The sequence below is a fragment of the Chrysochloris asiatica genome, unplaced genomic scaffold, assembly GCF_000296735.1.
Source record: "Chrysochloris asiatica unplaced genomic scaffold, ChrAsi1.0 scaffold00078, whole genome shotgun sequence".
In the NCBI taxonomy this organism is placed as follows: domain Eukaryota; kingdom Metazoa; phylum Chordata; class Mammalia; order Afrosoricida; family Chrysochloridae; genus Chrysochloris; species Chrysochloris asiatica.
This window is the reverse complement of record NW_006408596.1, coordinates 10,455,639-10,474,543: the sequence shown is the minus strand read 5'-3', so window position 1 is coordinate 10,474,543 and position 18,905 is coordinate 10,455,639. Positions and strand designations below refer to the sequence as shown.

General features: G+C 47.7%; 1 protein-coding gene across 1 annotated transcript in view; it reads right to left on the bottom strand.

The window, feature by feature from the left end:
• KSR2 (kinase suppressor of ras 2) overlaps window positions 1-18,905 on the bottom strand; it is a 479,616-nt gene that overhangs the window by 64,942 nt on the left and 395,769 nt on the right. Inside the window, exons 11-14 of the mRNA XM_006865465.1 lie at window positions 8,870-8,911; window positions 8,179-8,251; window positions 5,335-5,383; window positions 1,396-1,763 (exon numbers count right to left, since the gene is read on the bottom strand). Of these exons, the coding sequence (XP_006865527.1) occupies window positions 1,396-1,763; window positions 5,335-5,383; window positions 8,179-8,251; window positions 8,870-8,911 (532 nt within the window). The remainder of the gene's footprint in view (window positions 1-1,395; window positions 1,764-5,334; window positions 5,384-8,178; window positions 8,252-8,869; window positions 8,912-18,905) is intronic.

Genomic DNA, 18,905 nt, shown 5'->3' with positions numbered 1-18,905 from the left:
CTCAGACACCAGCAGGGTCACCCATGGTGATGAGGTTTCAGCAAAGCTTTCAGAGTAACACTAGGAAAAAAGGCCTGGAGATCTACTTCCAAAACCAGCCAATGAAGACTCTATGAATCACAGCAGAATACTGTCTATTGGTTGGCAGACAATTAAAACCCACACTGGGCAACAGACGTGAGCAGACCAGCTCATGAAGATGGTATAGAACTGGGCAGCGTTCAGTTTCAGGGGACGTAGGGATACGAGTTGGCGCCCACAGCAGTGAACCACAACAACTGATCCCCTAGATATCACATATATGGATGCAAAGAGGCTTTGTGTCAACAGAGAACCACTCGAAGGCACACCAACCCTTCCCTGAGTCTACAGCTCCTGCTACCACACCACCCAAGATACAAGTCTTGTGCCTTTGGGATCTTACTGCTTGAGATTGGGAAGGGAAGGGCTCCAATGACCTTTTATACCACCAGCCATACCAAGCATGTCACAGTTGTGGCCCAGCCTCGTGCCAACAGGGGAGCAAATGCCAGAGTTTGAAATACGCCAAAGAATTTTTCCCCAGCTATGCAGCTAAAACCAGAGGTCTTTATGGGTTGAAGAGCGAGTCCAAGAAAGTCACTATTATCTGATGTTCTTTTAATGTCTGTTCTCCATTAACTACCCCTTCCTTCTGTGTGCCCATAGGTCACAGATCCTGGATATTCCTAACAATGATGGCAAACTGTGAATATGCCAAGGTATGATTCATCAGAATCTTAATGTGGGGATCGGCCAACCAATCTAGCCTGACACTTGTTCCTATAAATAAAGTTTTATTGGCACACAGCTAATCTGTTCACATACGTCCGTGTCTGCTTTTGTGCAACCATAGTAGAGTTGAATAGTTATGACAAAGGCCATGTGGCTCCCAAGGCTGAAAATATTTACCACTGGGCCTGCTCTAGACAAAAACATTCACCCTTGGTTTAGCCTTATCTGTTCAGTTCTACAGGAGCCCTGGTGTGGTGCTGTGGGCTAATGCGTCAGACTGCAAAGTTGTTTGAACAGCAAGGTTGGTGGTTCAAGCTTACCAGCTGCTCCTTGGAAACCCTATACAGGGTTCCTATGGGTCGGAATCAACTCAACAGCACTTAACAACAACATTTAATTGTACCTATGGAGAACTTGAATCTCTGAGGTGTTGTGAACAAACACTTGGAACAGAGAGGGGGTGAGACCCACCTTTTCAGACTCCCCACTGAATGGTCCCTCCAAGACATGCTTACACGAAGAGACTTCGCATAAAAAGTATTATCCGCATCAGCAATCGCAAAGATGGCTGAGCTGGTGAACTACCTCAGGCCGGCTACAAGCAGGGGTTTTTTGCATCACCCCTGCCCAGGTGGGACTAACCTGGTGATGATGGCCAGGTGGGGCGGGCTCATGCAGGCGCCCATGAAGAGGACCACGTTCTCGTGCCGCGTCTGCCTGTACGCCATCACCTCCCTCTTGAAGGCCTTCAGCTGGTCCTCGTTGTCCCTCTCAATGTCGATCAGCCGGATGGCCACCTCTCCGTGCCAGCGGCCGTGGTACACCTGCCCGAAGCGGCCCTTGCCGATGAGCTCACCCATCTCCAGCTGCTCGAAGGGGATGTCCCATTCCTGGAGGAAGATGCTGGTCTGGCTGGCCTTACGTGGGAAGCTCCGGGCAGAGAGTAGGGACAGGTTCATCTCCTCAAAGTCATCCTCTGACTCCTCCGTTTCCTGGTGGCCCTCTTCATTCTGTGGCCAGAGCAAGGAGAGGTTAAAGCTATGCCTGCCCCAACCTGGCCTCGCCCCGAGGGTCTGCGTGGGTCTTTCTTTCCCTGCATGTTCTCCTGGTGTGTGCACACTCTCTTTCTTCCCCCAGGTAACGAGCGGCTGCAATCATATTGTGTACCTTTGCTCTCTCTTTTTTGCTGAGGGAGAAATACAGAGGAGTACTGCAGGGGACCCCTATCTGCTTTACTGGGACTGCCCCAGTTTGGGCACTGAAAGGCCCACATCCCAGGAACTGCCCCCTCCCCCAAGTCCCAGGTCAGCCAGGGGCGTGGGTCACCTACGGAGTACCATGCTGTAGGTCACAGCAAGAACTAGCATGAAGATTGCAGCTTCTCAGCTCCTAATGTTGAAGCCCTAATTAATCAATGCCACTGTTGCTCCATAGGGTTTTCAAAGGCTGTTTTTTTGGAAGAAGATCACCAGGTCTTTATTTTGAGGCACCTTTGGGTGACCTTGAGCCTCCAAACCTTTGGTTAGCAGTAAGCAACTTAAGTGTTTGTGCTTCCCAGAGACTCAGTGACAAAGGTGTTGTTAAGTGCCATCAAGTTGGTTCTGACTCATAGCAACCCTGTATAGGGTTTCTAAGGAGTGGCTGGTGAGTTAGAACTGTCGATCTTGTGGCTCAAACCGATCTTGTGGTTCACTGCTCTATTCCCACAGCAACACAGCAGGACTACAAATAAAAATAACACACTAACGTACAGGCACAGCACGTACATGCATCGGACAAACCATAGCTCTCTCATTAGGAAGAGTCTGCTTCCTTCTAGGAATTTAGGACAGACAAGAAACTGGAAGATGCCGGAGCTTCTAGGGCAGCTGGGGAGGGCAGGAGACATTTGAGTGTGATCTTTCATTCTTGCTGGTGTTAGCTGCCATCGAGTCTGCCCCCGACTCACGGTGACCCCGTAACAATAGGATGCAGTGCGCCCAGTCGTGTGGCACACCCTGATAAGCTGTGGATCAGACTGCTGTAATCTCTAGGGTTTCCGCTGGCTGAATCGTGGACGAACATTACCAGACCTTGTTTCCATCTGAGTCTGTAAATTCCGCTGAGACCTGTTCAGCAACAAGCAAGCCTCCGCTGACAGGAGGGATACACTGGCCAGGAATCGAACCCGTGTCTCCCTGTGGGAGGTGGGAATTCTACTACTGAACCTACCTGAGGTAATCGAATGGGTCACCAGTCAGACCGATTGAACATGACCCTGACCTCTCTGTGATCTTGGGCAGGGCATTGCCCTTATCTGAGTTTCCCTTTCTTTTCTGTAAAGTTGGTACTAAATGATGTGGAATCAGTTCCAACTCATACAGACCTTATATAGGATCTCCAAGGGGCAATTAGTGAGTTTGAACCTCCAACCCTGTAGTCAGACGTCCAGTGCTTATTCAACAGTGCCACCCCAGGGTAATAATAGCTGCCCCCAGGGGTGGTGTAAGGTGTTCAATAAGATTGAGACCCATATTTGTTGTTGTTGTTAGGTGCCATCTAGTTGGTACCCACTCATAGCGACCTTATGCCCAGCAGAATGAAACACTGCCCGATCCTGGGTCAACCTCACTACTGTTGCCACACTTGAGTCCATTGACGACGCCAACTGGCCAATCCATCTCATTGGGGGGTTCTCCTTCTTTTTCTCTGACCCTCCACATTGCCAAACATGATATCCTTCTCCAGCGACTGGTCCCTCATGACAATTATGTCCAAAGTATGAGAGACAAAGTTTGGCCATCTTGGTCTCCAAGGAGCACTCTGGCTGCACTTCTTCCAAAATGGATCTATTGGTTCTTTTGGCAGCCCATGGCACTTTCAGTATTCTTCTCCAACACCATAATGCAAATGCATCAATTCTTTTACAGTCTTCCTTATTTACTGTCCAGCTTTTGCATGCATATGAGATTATTGAAAATACCATGGCTTGGGTCAGGTGCACCTTAGTCCTCAAGCCTACATCTTTGCTCTTCAACACTTTAAAAAGTTCCTGTGCAGCAGATTTGCCCAATGCAATACATCCTCCTATTTCTTGACTGCTGCTTCCATGAGTGTTGATAGTTTATCCAAGAAGAATGAAGTCCTTGACTTCAATCTTTTCTCTGTTGATAAGAATGTTGTGTACTGGTCCAGTGGTGAGGAGTTCTGTTTTCTTTACATTGAGATGTAATCCATACAGAAAGCTGTGCTCTTTGATCATCATCAGTAAATGTTTTAAGTCCTCTTCACTTTCAGCAAGCAAGATTGTATCATCTACACATCACAGGTTGTTAATGAGTCTTCCTCCAATCCTGGTGCCACGTTTTTCTTCATAGAACCCAGCTTCTCAGATTATTTGCTCAACATACAGGTTGAATAAGTATGGTGAAAGAACACAACCTTGTCGCACACCTTTCCCAATTTTAAAACATTCAGTGTTCCCATGCTCTGTTCGAATAACTGCCTCTTGGTCCAAGTACAGATTCCTGATGAAGACAATTAAATGTTCCATAATATGCAAACTTCACGATGTTGTCCATAGCTTGTCATGATCCACACAATCAAAAGCCTTTGCATATTCAGTAAAGCACCGGTAAACATCTTTCTGATATTCTCTGCTTTCAGCCAAGATCCATTGCACATGCAACGCATACAGTTTTTCGCATACATCTGACCACCCCTGGGATGCTTGAGAAAATTCAGAGTCCTGGGTGCCACCCAGACCTACTGAGTCTGACTCTCAGAGATGAGGGCCAGAATTCCGCATTTTAGGTTACTCACCCAACTGATTCAGATACACTCGGGTTATACCCTCAAAGGACCCACCTTTCCAGCATGGTGGCTGGGGTGCCCGGAGTGTGGAGCAACAGGTAGCTAAGCCAGTGAGGGGCCCCAGGGAACCTGCCGAGACAGCCCTGAACAGGTGACCTCACGAGTGGTACAGGTCTGCCTGACCCAGAACACCTGCGCAAAGTAGCCCCACCTACACAATCAATAGAAATGACACAGAAAACACTGGCTTCTCCCAGAATCCCTTCCACCTGCCACATATCAGTTATTTCAGAAAAGGCAAGCATTGTCTCAGGGAACCCTGGCTTATTCCTTCCAGACTGGGGGACAAACTGGCAGAGCCTAGGGGTTGTGACACTTCATTTGTTTGCCCTGACCAGGTGGGCAGCAGCTCTGGAACATTCTCAATACTCATCCAAGCCTGACATCCCAGAGCCCCCCACCCCCACCAGGATTTTTTTCTGAAGCAGTGGAGCACAACCTCTTTGGGAGCCACCCAGTTCAGAGCTGATTTTTCAACTTAGAATGCAAATCTCTTGCCAACTTGCGCACATCTTACTTTTCCGTGATGCACACCATATAACGGTCCATTAGGCTGGATGCCGGGAGGGGCCGGCACTTGTTAAATGCCCCCAAGTTAGCACATCCATCAAACAGGGCGTCTGCACCCCCTCGTTGCCCCAGCCCTCTGTGTCACTGAAGACATCAAACGGCTGTGCTACTTTCTGAGCAGCTCCTGGGGAAAGGTGCCTCACCGCCTTCTAGTCTTACCTCAGAGGTCGGCTCCACTTCAATTTGAAGTAATGGATTTCCTTCCAAGCTTCAAAGAAAGAAAGAAAGAAAACGTGACTGTCAGGTGAAAAGGCAGGGCCATGCTTTGAGTTTACTCAGCACCGGAGAACTCCAAAACTGCAGAGTTCTTAGCACCAGGCCCCTGATTCCAACGCTTCAGCCACACAGCCTGGCCATAAGGCAGCAGCGTGCAGGGCCCACTCAGTAGACTTTCTGGGCTGCTCAGGGCTTTGTTTTCTTGATAGCTTGGGACCCCACCAAGCTAGCAGCTTCCTTTTTAACAGGTCTGGATGCCTTGGGTCGGAGAGCCATGAGCTCTTAGCTTCGAGGTGTTCACTAAGAGAGGATTCCTCAGATCCACCAAGGCTGACTCCAAGTCAGCCTTTTGGAAAGATTCTCGTGTTCATTTGCTGCTCTGCTCCTTCCTTCATTGGATGAGAACAGCATTCCACAGACAGCTTTAGTTCGTGAGAGGGATACAGAACTGAAGCCGGCATGGCTCCCAACTGTAAGCAGCCACATGGCTACTGCAATGCAGGCTGCAGATGCTGTACACGCAGGGCCAGAGTGGTCAGGACCCAACACCACGTGTGAGTGAGGGCGCAGGCAGGAAATTCCAAGGCTCTTGCCAACCTGAATCAGGGTGTGTGGAGGGGAATGAGGGTGGAAGATGCAGTGAAACTGGATTGGATGAGGAGGCCCAGGTAGTGAGTGTCTGACCATCCAGTATGTAAGCATGCTGGGTAAGGGAATGGGCGGGGCTGAGTGAGTCTGTGTGATGTTATGGGCTGTCATCTGTGTAGGGGCTGCCTGTGTGCGTATGAGTCAGGGCTGCATACTGGGAGTGTTGGAGATCATGCTGTATGTTGATGGTGCATGTGGATTGGGGGTGTAGGGTCAGAGTGCATGGCACGTGATATGATGTTGGTCACAGTGTTTGTTAAGAGATGTATGTTGGGGTAAAGGATGTGTTCAGGTTTGCAGGGTGGATGGGGGTGACGGTAATGGGTTTGCTCTGGTGGGAAGAGATGATCACAGTGAATCCCTGGCCCTTTTCCTATTTCCCCAGTGGCAGCTTAGCAGATTCTCTCTCGGATTCCTCTTCTGAATCCCAGACCCCAGGAAACTCCAACCTTATAGACAGAGTCCAAGGACTTGTCTCCAGTGGGAGAGCGAGAGGCACCAGGACTAACGGAAGGAGAAAGAAGGGTGAGTCGTGAAGCATCCTATGAACCACTTACTGAGAGTCCAGGCTGCAGGGCAGAGTGAAACCGCACAGTGACAGCTGACGTGTGTGGGGCGGCTCCAAGGTCAAGTACAGCTGGAGCCCCTCCCCACATCTGACAACAAGAGGAGCAGCCCCCTCCTTGCATCCTGGCTGAGTGATTAAATGATTCCCCTTCTGCAGAGTCTGTTCCCATAACTCCACGCAGATTTAAGCAGCTCACAGGCAGGCAGCTACTGACTCTGGCTCTCTCTAGCACTCCCTTACTGTCAGTTAATAACCTGGGGCTCGACTTGAACACATTGTGAAACAGGTTTATGTGATGCAGAGAAGGGATCCAGAGCTAGATGTCAGCACAAGACCCTCCAGCAAATTGCCACAGCTTTGATTCCAGAGATGTACCATTTGGAGTCTTTAACAAAGTCCGTGACTCAGGTCAGAGAGGAGGGGGCCAGTTCGAGGAGGCAGGAGAAAAAGCAAGTAGGCAAAAATGAGAGTTGGGAAATGAACCCAACTACCATGAGCTCCCTCACCTACCCCAGAGTTTGGGCACAACCAGAGAAGGTAAGTTAACAAAAGTGATTCCATGGCAGCTTTGCAAAAGCCGCAGACCACCCAGAGAGTGAATCTGTGTCTGTGGATCCACAGATGAAGATGTTTCACTGCAGTGTTGTAAGAGTGAAATACGGGACTTAGGTGAGAGTCAGCAATAGGGAGATGGTCAAGGAAACTATTCTTCCAATAGGAGGACATCTTCCAGTCATTAAAAGCAATGCTTATGAACAGTCTGGAATGAAGTGGACAATGGATTTCTAGAGCATTAAAGGTAATAAAGGAGAGTGGAAATGGCATAAACTATAAACCACAACTATGGAAAATAGAAGAGCCTGTCTCCACATGCTGACTGCTGGGATTATGAAGGATTATTTGCTCTTTCTTTGTTTACAAGCATTCCAACATTTCTAAATGGAGCTTATATGATTGTTGTAAATACACAGACAGGGGGTTAGTAACCTTGGTCTATAAAAGGCCAGGCAGTAAACACTTTCAGGTCTGTGGGCCACAGAGCCGTGGTTGTAACTACTAAACTCTGCTGTTGTAGCTAGAGAGCACCCACAGACCATATGTAAACAAATGTGCGTGGCTGTGTGCCAATAAAACTTTATTTCTAAATACCAGAGGCAGGCTGGATTTGTCCCCTGGGTTGTCTTTTACTGATCCTTTATATAAACCTAAATTGAGTTTTTGAAAAGCAGGTGAGCAGCTCTGAGTGACTGCCCTTCTTTAAGCTCTAGCTGTCGCCTGGGGGATGTAATCTTGGAGATTGCAGGGGGACCTGTGAAGTGGTCTGGCCCTTCAGGTCTAAGGAGCACAGCTGAGTTGATCCCACAGGGCCCCCAGATCTCAGCCTGGACTGGGGCTCTCCCTCTGTGGGCCTGATTCCCTTCCCTTGTCTCTCTGTCCTTCTTGTACTTCTTCCCCACCCCTGCCCATTCCATCCATCCCAAGAAGAAGAAGAAAGAAGGCAGGGTAGTGACCCCGTGGGAGGACTGCGGTGGAAGCTCACAGCAGGGGGTGAGGGTGTCTGTTTCACTCACATTGGGTTCGAGGTCACAGGATGCAGGATAACTTGTGGCGCCCGAGTTGGCGTCTCCGGCACCGGTACCACATCTGAAAACCAGAGATAGGACAAATATGGAGACCACGCCACCCCAAAATACCTGATTCCTGGGAGAATGCTGATGGTCAGGAACTTTCCCTGGAATGGTGGGACTTTAGAGTGGGCCAGTAAGTACCCTTTTTTCCTTCCTCGAGCACCCGAAGTCCATCCATCTTGTCAGACATACAGTGATCCAGACAACTTCCTTCGGAGTCCAACCCCCCACCCCCATTGACTAGGCACTGCCAGAACTCCCCAGGTTCTGCCCCGAATCATCTGGTGAGCTATGAATCCCCCACCCTCCTGAGTTCCCTCTGGATGATGAAGCTGCTCCTACCCAACTCAAAGCCCTGTGGACATCTCTCCCCTCCCATGGGGCTCTGGGCCCCTGGTGTGGGGCCCATCATCTCCCTGCAGCCCACCCTCTCAGGCCTTCCCATTGAGCCCTTGGGATCTGCCCCCATACTTTCTTTCTCCGTGTTCACATCCTGTCAGGGGTCTGGTTGGGGTCCCCACTAACCTGGATGGCCTCATCCAGCCCACCAGCACCCCCTTTCCTCTATTCCAGCGGCTATTGCACCTCAATGGGGCTTGCTGGAAAGGGGCTGTTTCTAGCCCACACAACTCACCCGGGAAGATGAACTGTTGCTTGTATTTGTAGTAGTGGGACCCTTGCAAAAGAAAGAAAACACCAAGTGAGTGTCCCACAGTGACCGTGGGTCATGGTCTGCTCAAGCCTCGGGGTTTCCACACATCTGCTGACAACCCAAATTAGGAAGTGGTGGTGTGCCGTTCCGACTCAGAGCGACCCTACAGAGGGTTTCCCAGGCTGAAAACCTTTATGGGAGCAGAAAGCCTTATCTTTCTCCAGCGGAACAGGTGGTCGTTTCGAACTGCTGACCTTGAGGTTAGCAGCCCGACTCATAACCACTATGCTACTAGAGCTCCTTAAATTAAGAGGTACTGAAAACAAAGGTAAAGACACAGAGTCCTAAACACTGAGGCCAACTCTCCTTCCTGAAAACCAAGCATCCCAAGGAAGGGAGTCACACTGTTTGTGTTCCACAGCTCATCTCTCTAAGGATGCCACTAAGATTAGCTACAAACCTTCCAAAACAAACAAGCTTCATGCTTATTCATGAATCCATCAGTGTACTTGATGAGTGCTTACTGAGTTGTTACACTGTCATATGAGGCCATGGTGAACCCACACTAACTCAACAATACCCAGCAACAATGATCTGCCCGGTGTTTGGCTTGGCACGAGGGAAACAATGATAAATCAGACAGCTCTCCCTTCCCTTATGGACCTAGTGGTATAGTTGAGAAGACAGTAAAGAAACATGCCCTCACCAATCATGCTAACTATGAGTAAAGAAACAACTTGAAATCAAGAGAGAATTATAGGGGAACCTCATTATATAGAACATCCAAGAACTGTTCATCCCTGCCTGATACCCTGTTGGATTCTTGGGTAACCCATGTATTTGGCTCAAAATGATTTAAGGACATCCTACTAAGGAGTCCTGGTGTGGTGCTGCTGGTTAATGTGCTGGACTGCAAGGTCAGTTTGAACCCCTAGGTCAGTAGTTCAAGCTCACCAACAACTCCTCAAAAACCCTGTACGGGGTCGCTATGAGTCAGAACCAACTCGGCAGCACTTAATAACAACTGTGTTGTAAAGAAAGCCTATTGGTCCAGTGGATAAGCATTCAGCTGTTTCAGTAATGGACACAGCTTTGCAAACCCTATGGAGCAATTCTCCTCTCCATATTGGGGCTCCATGATGGCACTGGGTTGCTTCTCCTGGCTTGATGCTATGATGTCGGAGTCCCTAGTGGTACAAACAGCATGCCCAGTTGCAACTGAAAGGCTTGAGTCCACCTAGGGCACCTTGGAAAAATGGTCTGGCAGTGTACTCCCCACTCCAAAATACAACAACAAAAGCCATTAAAACCGCTCTGACGAAGAGCACAGTTCTACTCTGACACACAGTGGGTTAGCAGGCATCAGAGCTGAAAAGATGAAGCAACTACTACTCTGTCCTCCAGATGCTCAGAGTTAAGGGCGGGGAATTGTTCCCTAGGCTACATGAGGATAGGCAGCAAACCCCCCAGTAAAGGGCTACGAGCCAGCAAGAGACTTCTCCATGTAGAGCTGATGGTAGGGGCCTGAAGAGGAAGGTGTGAAACAGGACCCAGACAAAGGCTTCTCACACCAGCTATTTTAAATCTCTACCTGTGATGGAAGTATCAGTGGGGAAGTCTTCAGAGAGGGCAACCTCATGCAACAAGAGCATTGAAAATGCACGTGGGCTTTGGCCCAGCGTTGCCCATTTTACTCTCCAGGGATTTCTTTTAAAGGGGTAATCAGAAATATTCTCAGATGTATCTGTAGGATAAGCACTGGGCTGCAAATCACAAAGTTAGCAGCTGGAGCCCACCAGCCACTCTGTAGAAGAAAGATGAGGCTTTCTGCTCCCACAAAGATTTACAGCCTCAGAAACCCTCTACGGGGTTGCTCTGAGCCTGAACCAACTCAGTGGCAGTTAACAACATCAGCAAAAACGTGCACCACAGTATTATTTAAAGGGAAACAGAGAAATTATTTAAATGTCCCAAGAGGGATTTGCCAAGTATTAGTCTAGTGGGTATGAGCCAGGGGCCAAGAAGCTGGCTGCATAAAGCTGAATTCCTGCTCTGCCTTTGGCAACTTATGAAAAGTTGGAGCAAGAAACTTACCCTGCCCAAGGCTTGGTTTACACATGTGTGCAATGTGGATATTAAAAGTCTCCATAGGGGATGAGCATATCTGAGTGTGAGACAAGGAGGTACAGTGGGTGCTGAGGAAGTATGGTTGTTGTTAAGTACAATCCAGTGGGTTCTGACTCCTAGCCACCCTGTGTCCCATTTCCAAGGAAGGACTGAGGGGTTTGAACCCTGTGATTGCAGTCCAGTGCTTGTCTTAGAGCGCCACCCCAGGAAGCTGTGCTGAATTAGCAAAGACCTTACTAAAACCAATTACTGCCAAGTTGAGTCTGCCTCATGGCGGCACACTGCGCTTCACATAGTATCCAACATCTATCTGCTTTTTGGAACTAGACCACTAGGCTTTCTTCCAAAGTGCTTCTGGGCAGACTCGAACCCCCAATCTATTAGTGTTAGCAGCTGAAAGTGTTCACATTTCACACCACCCGGGACTCCGACATCTTTCTAAGCTCTTAATTAATAAGCAAGAATGACTTATAATCTAAGAGACATTTGTAGAGTTCAAATGCGAAGTCACGTGCTTTGAGAAAGTAAGACTGACCACACCTCCTGGAATTGGAATTAATGCAAGCCTGTGTGTGCTCAGCCCATCAACTCTCATTTGTAAGTAAAACAGCAGAAAGTTGTTGCTTAGTCCAATTCCAAAATATCTCAAGGAGGAGGGGTCCACATAGATGCATTCTTTAATCTGGGAAATCAGGGTCTGGGACGGGAAGCCACTTATCCCGGATCATGGAGCGCAAACTTCCAAAGAAAATCCACCTCCAAGAAGGCAGGGGCCTTTTTCTGTGGGGCGACCTCGGTCTGTCATCACACACAGTCATGTTGTTCATCAACAAGTAGCTAAAATTAACAAAGAAAAACTACCCAGGGGGTGGGGTTATTAAGAAGCTTAGCTGCTCTCTTCCCTCCCAAGCTCCAGCTTCAATGGGGGGATTCCACGTGGGGAGAAAAGGTTAGCTGGCTGTTACACTTCTTAAGTAGGAGGGGTGGGCATCTGAGAAGGGACAGGTGTCAGGCAACAGGGCACTCAGACATCTCTGCGCAATGCCAGCGACCTCCTGGCGTCTTCCGCCCTCCACATGCTCCCTGCTGATGACTGAAAGGGAGAGGAGGGTGGGGCTGGGAAGCTGACACTGGACACCAGAGAGGACTACTTGAGGGCTCAGGAGAGCTACGTGGCTCTGGACTAGGGGGCCGGGGGCTTCAGGTGGCCAGGAGAGAGGCAGACAGACAAGCAGGCAACTCTGAAACATATCCATTCTTGTGTGCCCACTGAATGATCTTCCAGAAGGAATCGGATCCAGGACTTTGAAGCAGCTCAAAATGTTCTGTAAATGCTACTGTAAACAAGGGCCATGTATGCATTGCATAGCAACCAAATCTGTTGCCGTGGCATTTTGACTTTAGTAGAAAACCAATAGCTGTGCCCTACTCAAAGACGGTGGCCAATCAGGAAGCTGTAAAGGTGTGCTGTCAATATTTTTGTTCTCAAAAGTCCTGCCACAGTCCTGCCTTCTGAAAGGTTCTGGAGTCTGAGGCAGGAGATTGGATTATTAGCATGATTCTGGAGAGTTTCACACATTCAATGCTGCACGGTTGGCCGCCATCTTTGAAAAGGCAAAAGTTATTTGTTTCCTCATTATTGTTGTTGTTAGGTACCATTGAGTTGGTTCTTATGTACATAACCCACATACAACAGAACTGTTGTACACTGTACAATCATGCACCATCCTCACAACTGTTGTTATGCTTGAACCTACTGTTGTAGCCACTGGGTTAATCCATCTTGTTGGGGAGGTTCCTCTATTTCACTGATCTACTTACCCAAGCATGATGTCTTTCTCCAGGGGCTGCTTCCTCCTGATAACATGTCCAAAGCACATGAGATGAAGTCTCACCTACCTGACTTCTAAGAAGAATTCTGGCTGTGCTACTTTCAAGGCAGATTTGTTCATTCTTCAGATAGTCCATGGTATATTTAGTATGCTTCACCAACACGAAAATTCAAAGTTCTTCTCTGGTCTTCTTTAGTGACTGTCCAGCTATCGTATGCATATGAGGTGACTGAAAATACCATGGCTTGGGTTCAGCACACCTTAGTCTTCCTGTTGTTGTTAAGTACCGTGGAGCCAGTTTTGACTCATAGCGACCATGTTTCCTAGGAGTAGCTGGTGGGTTTGAACCACTGACATTGGGATTAGCAGTCCAGTGCTTATCCGACTTGGGTCAGTATGCCATAGGCAACAGAGTTGGTGGCCCTTGTTTATAATAGCAGTTGCTGAATATTTTGAACCAGTTCAAAGTTCTGACCTGATTATGGCAGCTCTAACCTTCCCATTGCTTCCCACTGCACTAGAAACTCTTGCCAAGTCTGAAAGGCCCAATGAGACCTCAGCCCTGGCTGTGTGCAGTCACACTGTCCTAGGCTACAGTACTTGGGCCATGGGGGACGTGCTTTCGGGTCCTCCCATGTTTCTACCTGAGCACAGACTCCTTCCTCTGTCAGTCACTTTCTCTTTCAGAACTCTGACCCTCAACCTACATTTGTCCCGGTTTGAATTTACTGACAGCGCTGTACTCTTCCTTCATAGCATTTATCACAATCTAGAATCCAATTTTCATGTGAATGCTTACCCAGTAAACACCCACGTTTCCCACTGAGCTATAAACTCCATGAGGACAGCCATGGGGATAGGCCAAGCCATCCATGCCCTGGTCTCTGGCACCTGTGGCCCTGGTATCTTACCTGGAGGAAGGGACTTTGCAGGAGTGATTGAGTTAAGGATCTTGAAATGGGGAGATGATCCTGAAGTGTCTGAGTGGGCCCAATGGACTTGCAAGGGTCCTTATGAGAGAGATAAGAGGGTCAGAGTCAGAATGAGAGAGACCAGAAGATGTTACACTATTGGACTCGAAGATACAGGAGCAGGCCATGAATCAAGGCATGTAGGGAGCTTCCAAGCAAAAGGCAAGGAAGCAGATTCTGTCCTCTAACTGTCCTGCTGACACCTTGATTGTAGCCTGGGGAAATGAATTTGGGCTTCTGACCCCACCAACTAGACAATAATACCTTGGGGTTGTTTCAAGGCACCACATTTGCAGTCATTTGTTCAAGCAGTCACAGGAAATTCATACAGAGACCATGTTGGGTTTGCCCACCACCCCACATACTAGTGCCCAGTACAGGACCTCACACACAGAAGATGCTCGGTAAGGAAGGGTTAATGGGGGAACTGGATGAAAACAGTCTGTGGGTCAAGAAGGCACTACAAAGACAAACCTACAGTTTGGGGCAATCATGAACTGGAAGTCATTCAGCCCCTCATTGATTGGTTCATTCAACAAACACTTCTCTGGTACCTTCTTAACAGAGGAACCCTGATGGCTCATTGGTTAAATGCTAGGCTGCTAGCGCAAAGGCGGACAACTGGAAGCCATCAACAACAAGGGAGGAAGACATGGCAGTCTGCTGCCATAAAGCCTTGCAACTTGAAAGCCCTGTGGGGCAGCTCTCCTCTGTCCTGAAGGGTCGCCATGAGTCAGCATGAACTCAACAGCAGTGGACTTGGTTTGGTTTGGGTGACATGGTGGTTATGTACTGGGTTGTTAGCTGAAAGGTTGAGAATTCAAACCCACCAGCCACTCCATGGAAGAAAGACCTAGCAGTCTGTTTCTGTAAAGATTAGCATCTAGGAAAGCCCAAGGGGGAAGCTCCACTGTGTCCTGGGGGGTCTGTCTGAATCACACTCAACTTGACAGCAGTGGGTTTTCTGTACTAGCCAATGTGGTGGGTTTGGGTGTCGGCTGTATGTGAAAAGACATGTTTCCTGGTCTCATGGAACAGACATTGTGCTGGAGGAGAGGGATAGGGACAAACAGGGCAAATAACAACTTCCTGTCTGGGAGTGAGGAGCCCTGTGCTGCATTTAAATGACAGAACGAGTCAGAGAGATGAAGGAGGAGCTTCTGAAAGGGAAGGACTTGCTCATGAGACCAGCGGCTCAGTCCAACAAATGAGATCTCACAAACTCCAGTCTCCACCAAAGGCAAGTCTGCCTCCTTTTCTCTCTAGTTGGGCATTAAAATTTGCCATTTCCAAGAATATGTATGTGTGTCTGGGGTGGGGGTGGGATAGCAAGATGGTGCCATTGTTAGGTACCACTGAGTTGTCTTTTGACCCAAAGCAAATCAGTGTGACAGAGTAGAATTGCTCATGTGGTTTTCTTTATGGAAAAAATATGAAGTTGTCAAGGTTTTCATTTTTCTTGGATCCATAACCAATGCCCATGGAAAGAGCAGTCAAGATAGCAGATGAAATATTGCATTGGGTAAATCTGCTGCAAACCTCTTGAAAGTATTAAAAATCAAAAGTGTCACTTTGAGGATTAAGGTGTGCCTGACTCCAGACATGGTGTTTCCAATCACCTCATATCCATGTGAAGCTGGACAATGACTAAGTAAATCTGACAAATAATTGTTGCATTTGAATTATGTGTTGGCAAATAATATTACACATACCATGGACTGTCAGAAGACCGAACAACTTTGTCTTGGAAGAAGTACAGCCTGAATGTTCCTTGGAAGTGAGGATGGAGAGACTTCCTCTCGGATACTTTAGACATGTTATTAAGAGGAATTAGTCCCTGGAGAAGAGCATCATGCTTTGTAAAGTAGAGGGTCAGTGAAAAAGAAGTAGACGCTCAACAAATGGACTGGCCCAGTGGCTGTGGGCTCAAACACGGCTATGATTGTGAGAATGGTGTAGGACCAGGCTGTGCTTTCTTCTGTTGCATGCAGAGTCGATGTGAGATGGAATCAACTTGACAGTGTCTAACTGTAATCACCACCATCTTTATAGGAGTGGATTGCCAGATCTTTCTCCCATGGAGCAGCTGAGTGGGTTTGAACTGTCAATCTCTAAATTAGCAGCTAAAAGATGGTGTTAGGTAGCTCCTAACAAAGAAGGTATGTGAACCCATAGTCTCAGAAACCCAGCGAACAATCCCATACAGAATCCTTTCATGGATTAGCTTCAGCCTTTCATTGTTAGCTTCATTTTATAGATGAGCAAACTGACACGTAAGCAGACTCAGTGGCCTGCTCGAGATTGCAGAGTTAGGAAAGGGCAGAGCTGAGGTCTGTCTGCCCACCCAGCCCACTTGACAAGCCACCCTGAACTATACTACACCCAACAAGGCATCCAGACTCAGAGGAGAAGGCTGGAGAATAAAGGGGAGGTCAAGCTATTGGAAGAACACATCGAAAACACTGCCAACTTGCATATACCACATTTGTTTTCTGTCTCACAACTCTTTTCTTCACATGTCCTGAAGTTTAAAGATAAGCCAAATGCAGCCCTTAGCCCCACACCCCTTTTGGATAAGAATCATGGAGCTTTATTAAGGCCAGGGACATTGTTATGACTTGGTGTAAACTTAAACAGTTTCAGGAAACTCAGTCTCTGGCAGGGAACCATAACCAAAGCTCCATTTCCCATCAACAGAGGCTCATGGTGAAGAGTGTGGTGGCTGTGGTAACCAGGGCCCTGTAGAAACAGGACAGGTCCTTGTCACCTTGGAAGAATATCTGCGAAGTCAGCCCCGGACTGCTAGGAGATCTTCTTTTCTTTTTTATTGTTATTATTCTAGACTTGATGTATGTTTTGCATAATTATATTCATAACGGAGTGGCTGGTGTTAAGTGCCATCGAATCAGTTCCGATTCAGAGTGATCTTGTACAGGGTTTCTAAGGAGCGACTGGTGGGTTTGAACCATTCAACTTGAGGTTAGAAGTCTAGTGCTTCTCCTACAGCGTCACACTATGACTCCATATATATAGAATGCTGCTTCTTTGTGTGCCACTGAGTTGGTCCTGACACATACAGACCCTGCACGGAGTTTCAGAGACTCTAAATCTTTATGGCAGCAGAAAGCCTCATCTTTCTCTCTTGGAGATGCTGGTGGATTCAAACTTCTGACCTTGCAGCTAATAGCCCAATACCACGTAATCCACTACCTTATCAGGGCTCCTGGCATATACATAATGATGTTGTTGTTAAGTGCCTTCAAGTCGGTTCTGACTCACAGCAACCCTACCTATATAAGGTTTCCAAGGAGTAGCTGGTGGTTTTGAACTGCTGACCCTGCAGTTGACAGTCCAGTGTTTATCCTACAGCACCACACCAGGACCCCATACACAGCTGGTAAGTTTGAATTGCCTACCTTGCAGTTCAAAGTGACTTTGCCGTCTAATGCTTATCCTACAGTACCACACCAGGATGCACATAAAATAAACTCCTTCTTAAAAGCAGCTGCTGTGAAGTTGCTCTTCCAGAATTTTTTTAATGTTCGGTTATGAAGTATCCTACTTCCATCCCACAATCCTCCCCTCCTGCTCCATGTATGTCTTGAAATCTTAGCCCCTATTCTGTGGCAGGAGTCCAGGTGTGGTGCTGTAGCACTAGACTGCTAATGCCAAGGTCAGCGGTTCAAGCCCACAGGCCACTCCTTGAGAACCCTATACAGGGTCACTATGAGTCAAAGTGGACTAGAGGGTTCTTCACAGCACAAGAATTCTGTGGAAGGGATCTTCCTCTTTGGAAAGAGGCTTCTCTTAGGTGACCTAACGAGGTCATATCTGGGTAGAGTGGGTCCTAAACCCACTCACTTCTGAGGGATGAAGGATGACAAGGAGCACCAAGCAACACTGAGTTATTGTTATTGTTGTAACACTGTTATTGTCGATGTTATTGTTGTCATTGTTGTAACACTGAGTGCTGGGTGTTATTGTTGTCATTGTTGTAACACTGAGTGCCCGTGTTGTTGTCGTTGTTGTAACACTGAGTGCTGGGTGTTATTGTTGTTGTTGTTGTTGTAACACTGACTGCTGGGTGTTACTGTCGTTGTTGTAACACTGCGTGTCCGTGTTATTGTCGTTGTCATTGTTGTAACACTGAGTGTCCATGTTATTGTCGTTGTCATTGTTGTAACACTGAGTGTCCATGTTATTGTCGTTGTCATTGTTGTAACACTGAGTGCCAGTGTTATTGTCGTTGTCATTGTTGTAACACTGAGTATCCATGTTATTGTCGTTGTCATTGTTGTAACACTGAGTGTCCATGTTATTGTCGTTGTCATTGTTGTAACACTGAGTGCCAGTGTTGGTGTTACTGTCGTTGTTGTAACACTGCGTGTCTGTGTTATTGTCGTTGTCATTGTTGTAACACTGAGTGCCGGTGTTGGTGTTACTGTCCTCGTTGTTGTTAGCTGCCCTCAAGTTGGATCCGACTCACAGATCTCAGGCACAACAGAATGAAACCCTGCCCGGTCCTGTGCCATCCTCACAACTGTTGTTACACTTTGAGCCCGTTGCTGCTGCCACTGTGCCAATCCATCTCATTGGGGGTTGTCCTCTCTTTTGTTGACAGTCCACTGTACCAAGCATAGAGGCACTGGTCCCTCCTGATAATACTTTTGAAGTATGAGAGATGAAATATGGCCATCCTGGTTTCTAAGGAGCATTCTGATTATACTTCTACCAACACAAATCCGTTTGCTCTTCGGACAGTAGGCGGTTATCTTGAATATTCTTCTCTAAGACCAAATGCATCAACTCTTCTACAGTCCTTATTGATTATCCAGCTTTCGCATGCATTTGTTGTTGTTGTTAAGTATGGTGGAGTCGGTTCCGACTCATAGTGACCCTGCACAGGGTTTCCGAGGCTGTAAATCTTTATGGGAGCAGAATGCTTCATCTTTCTCCCGCGGTACGGCTGGTAGTTTTGAACTGCAACCTTGAGGTTAGCAGCCCGATTTGTAACCACTGCGCTACCAGAGCTCCTTGAAATGAAAATATCATGGCTTGGGTCAGGTGCACCTTAGTCCTCAAAATGAC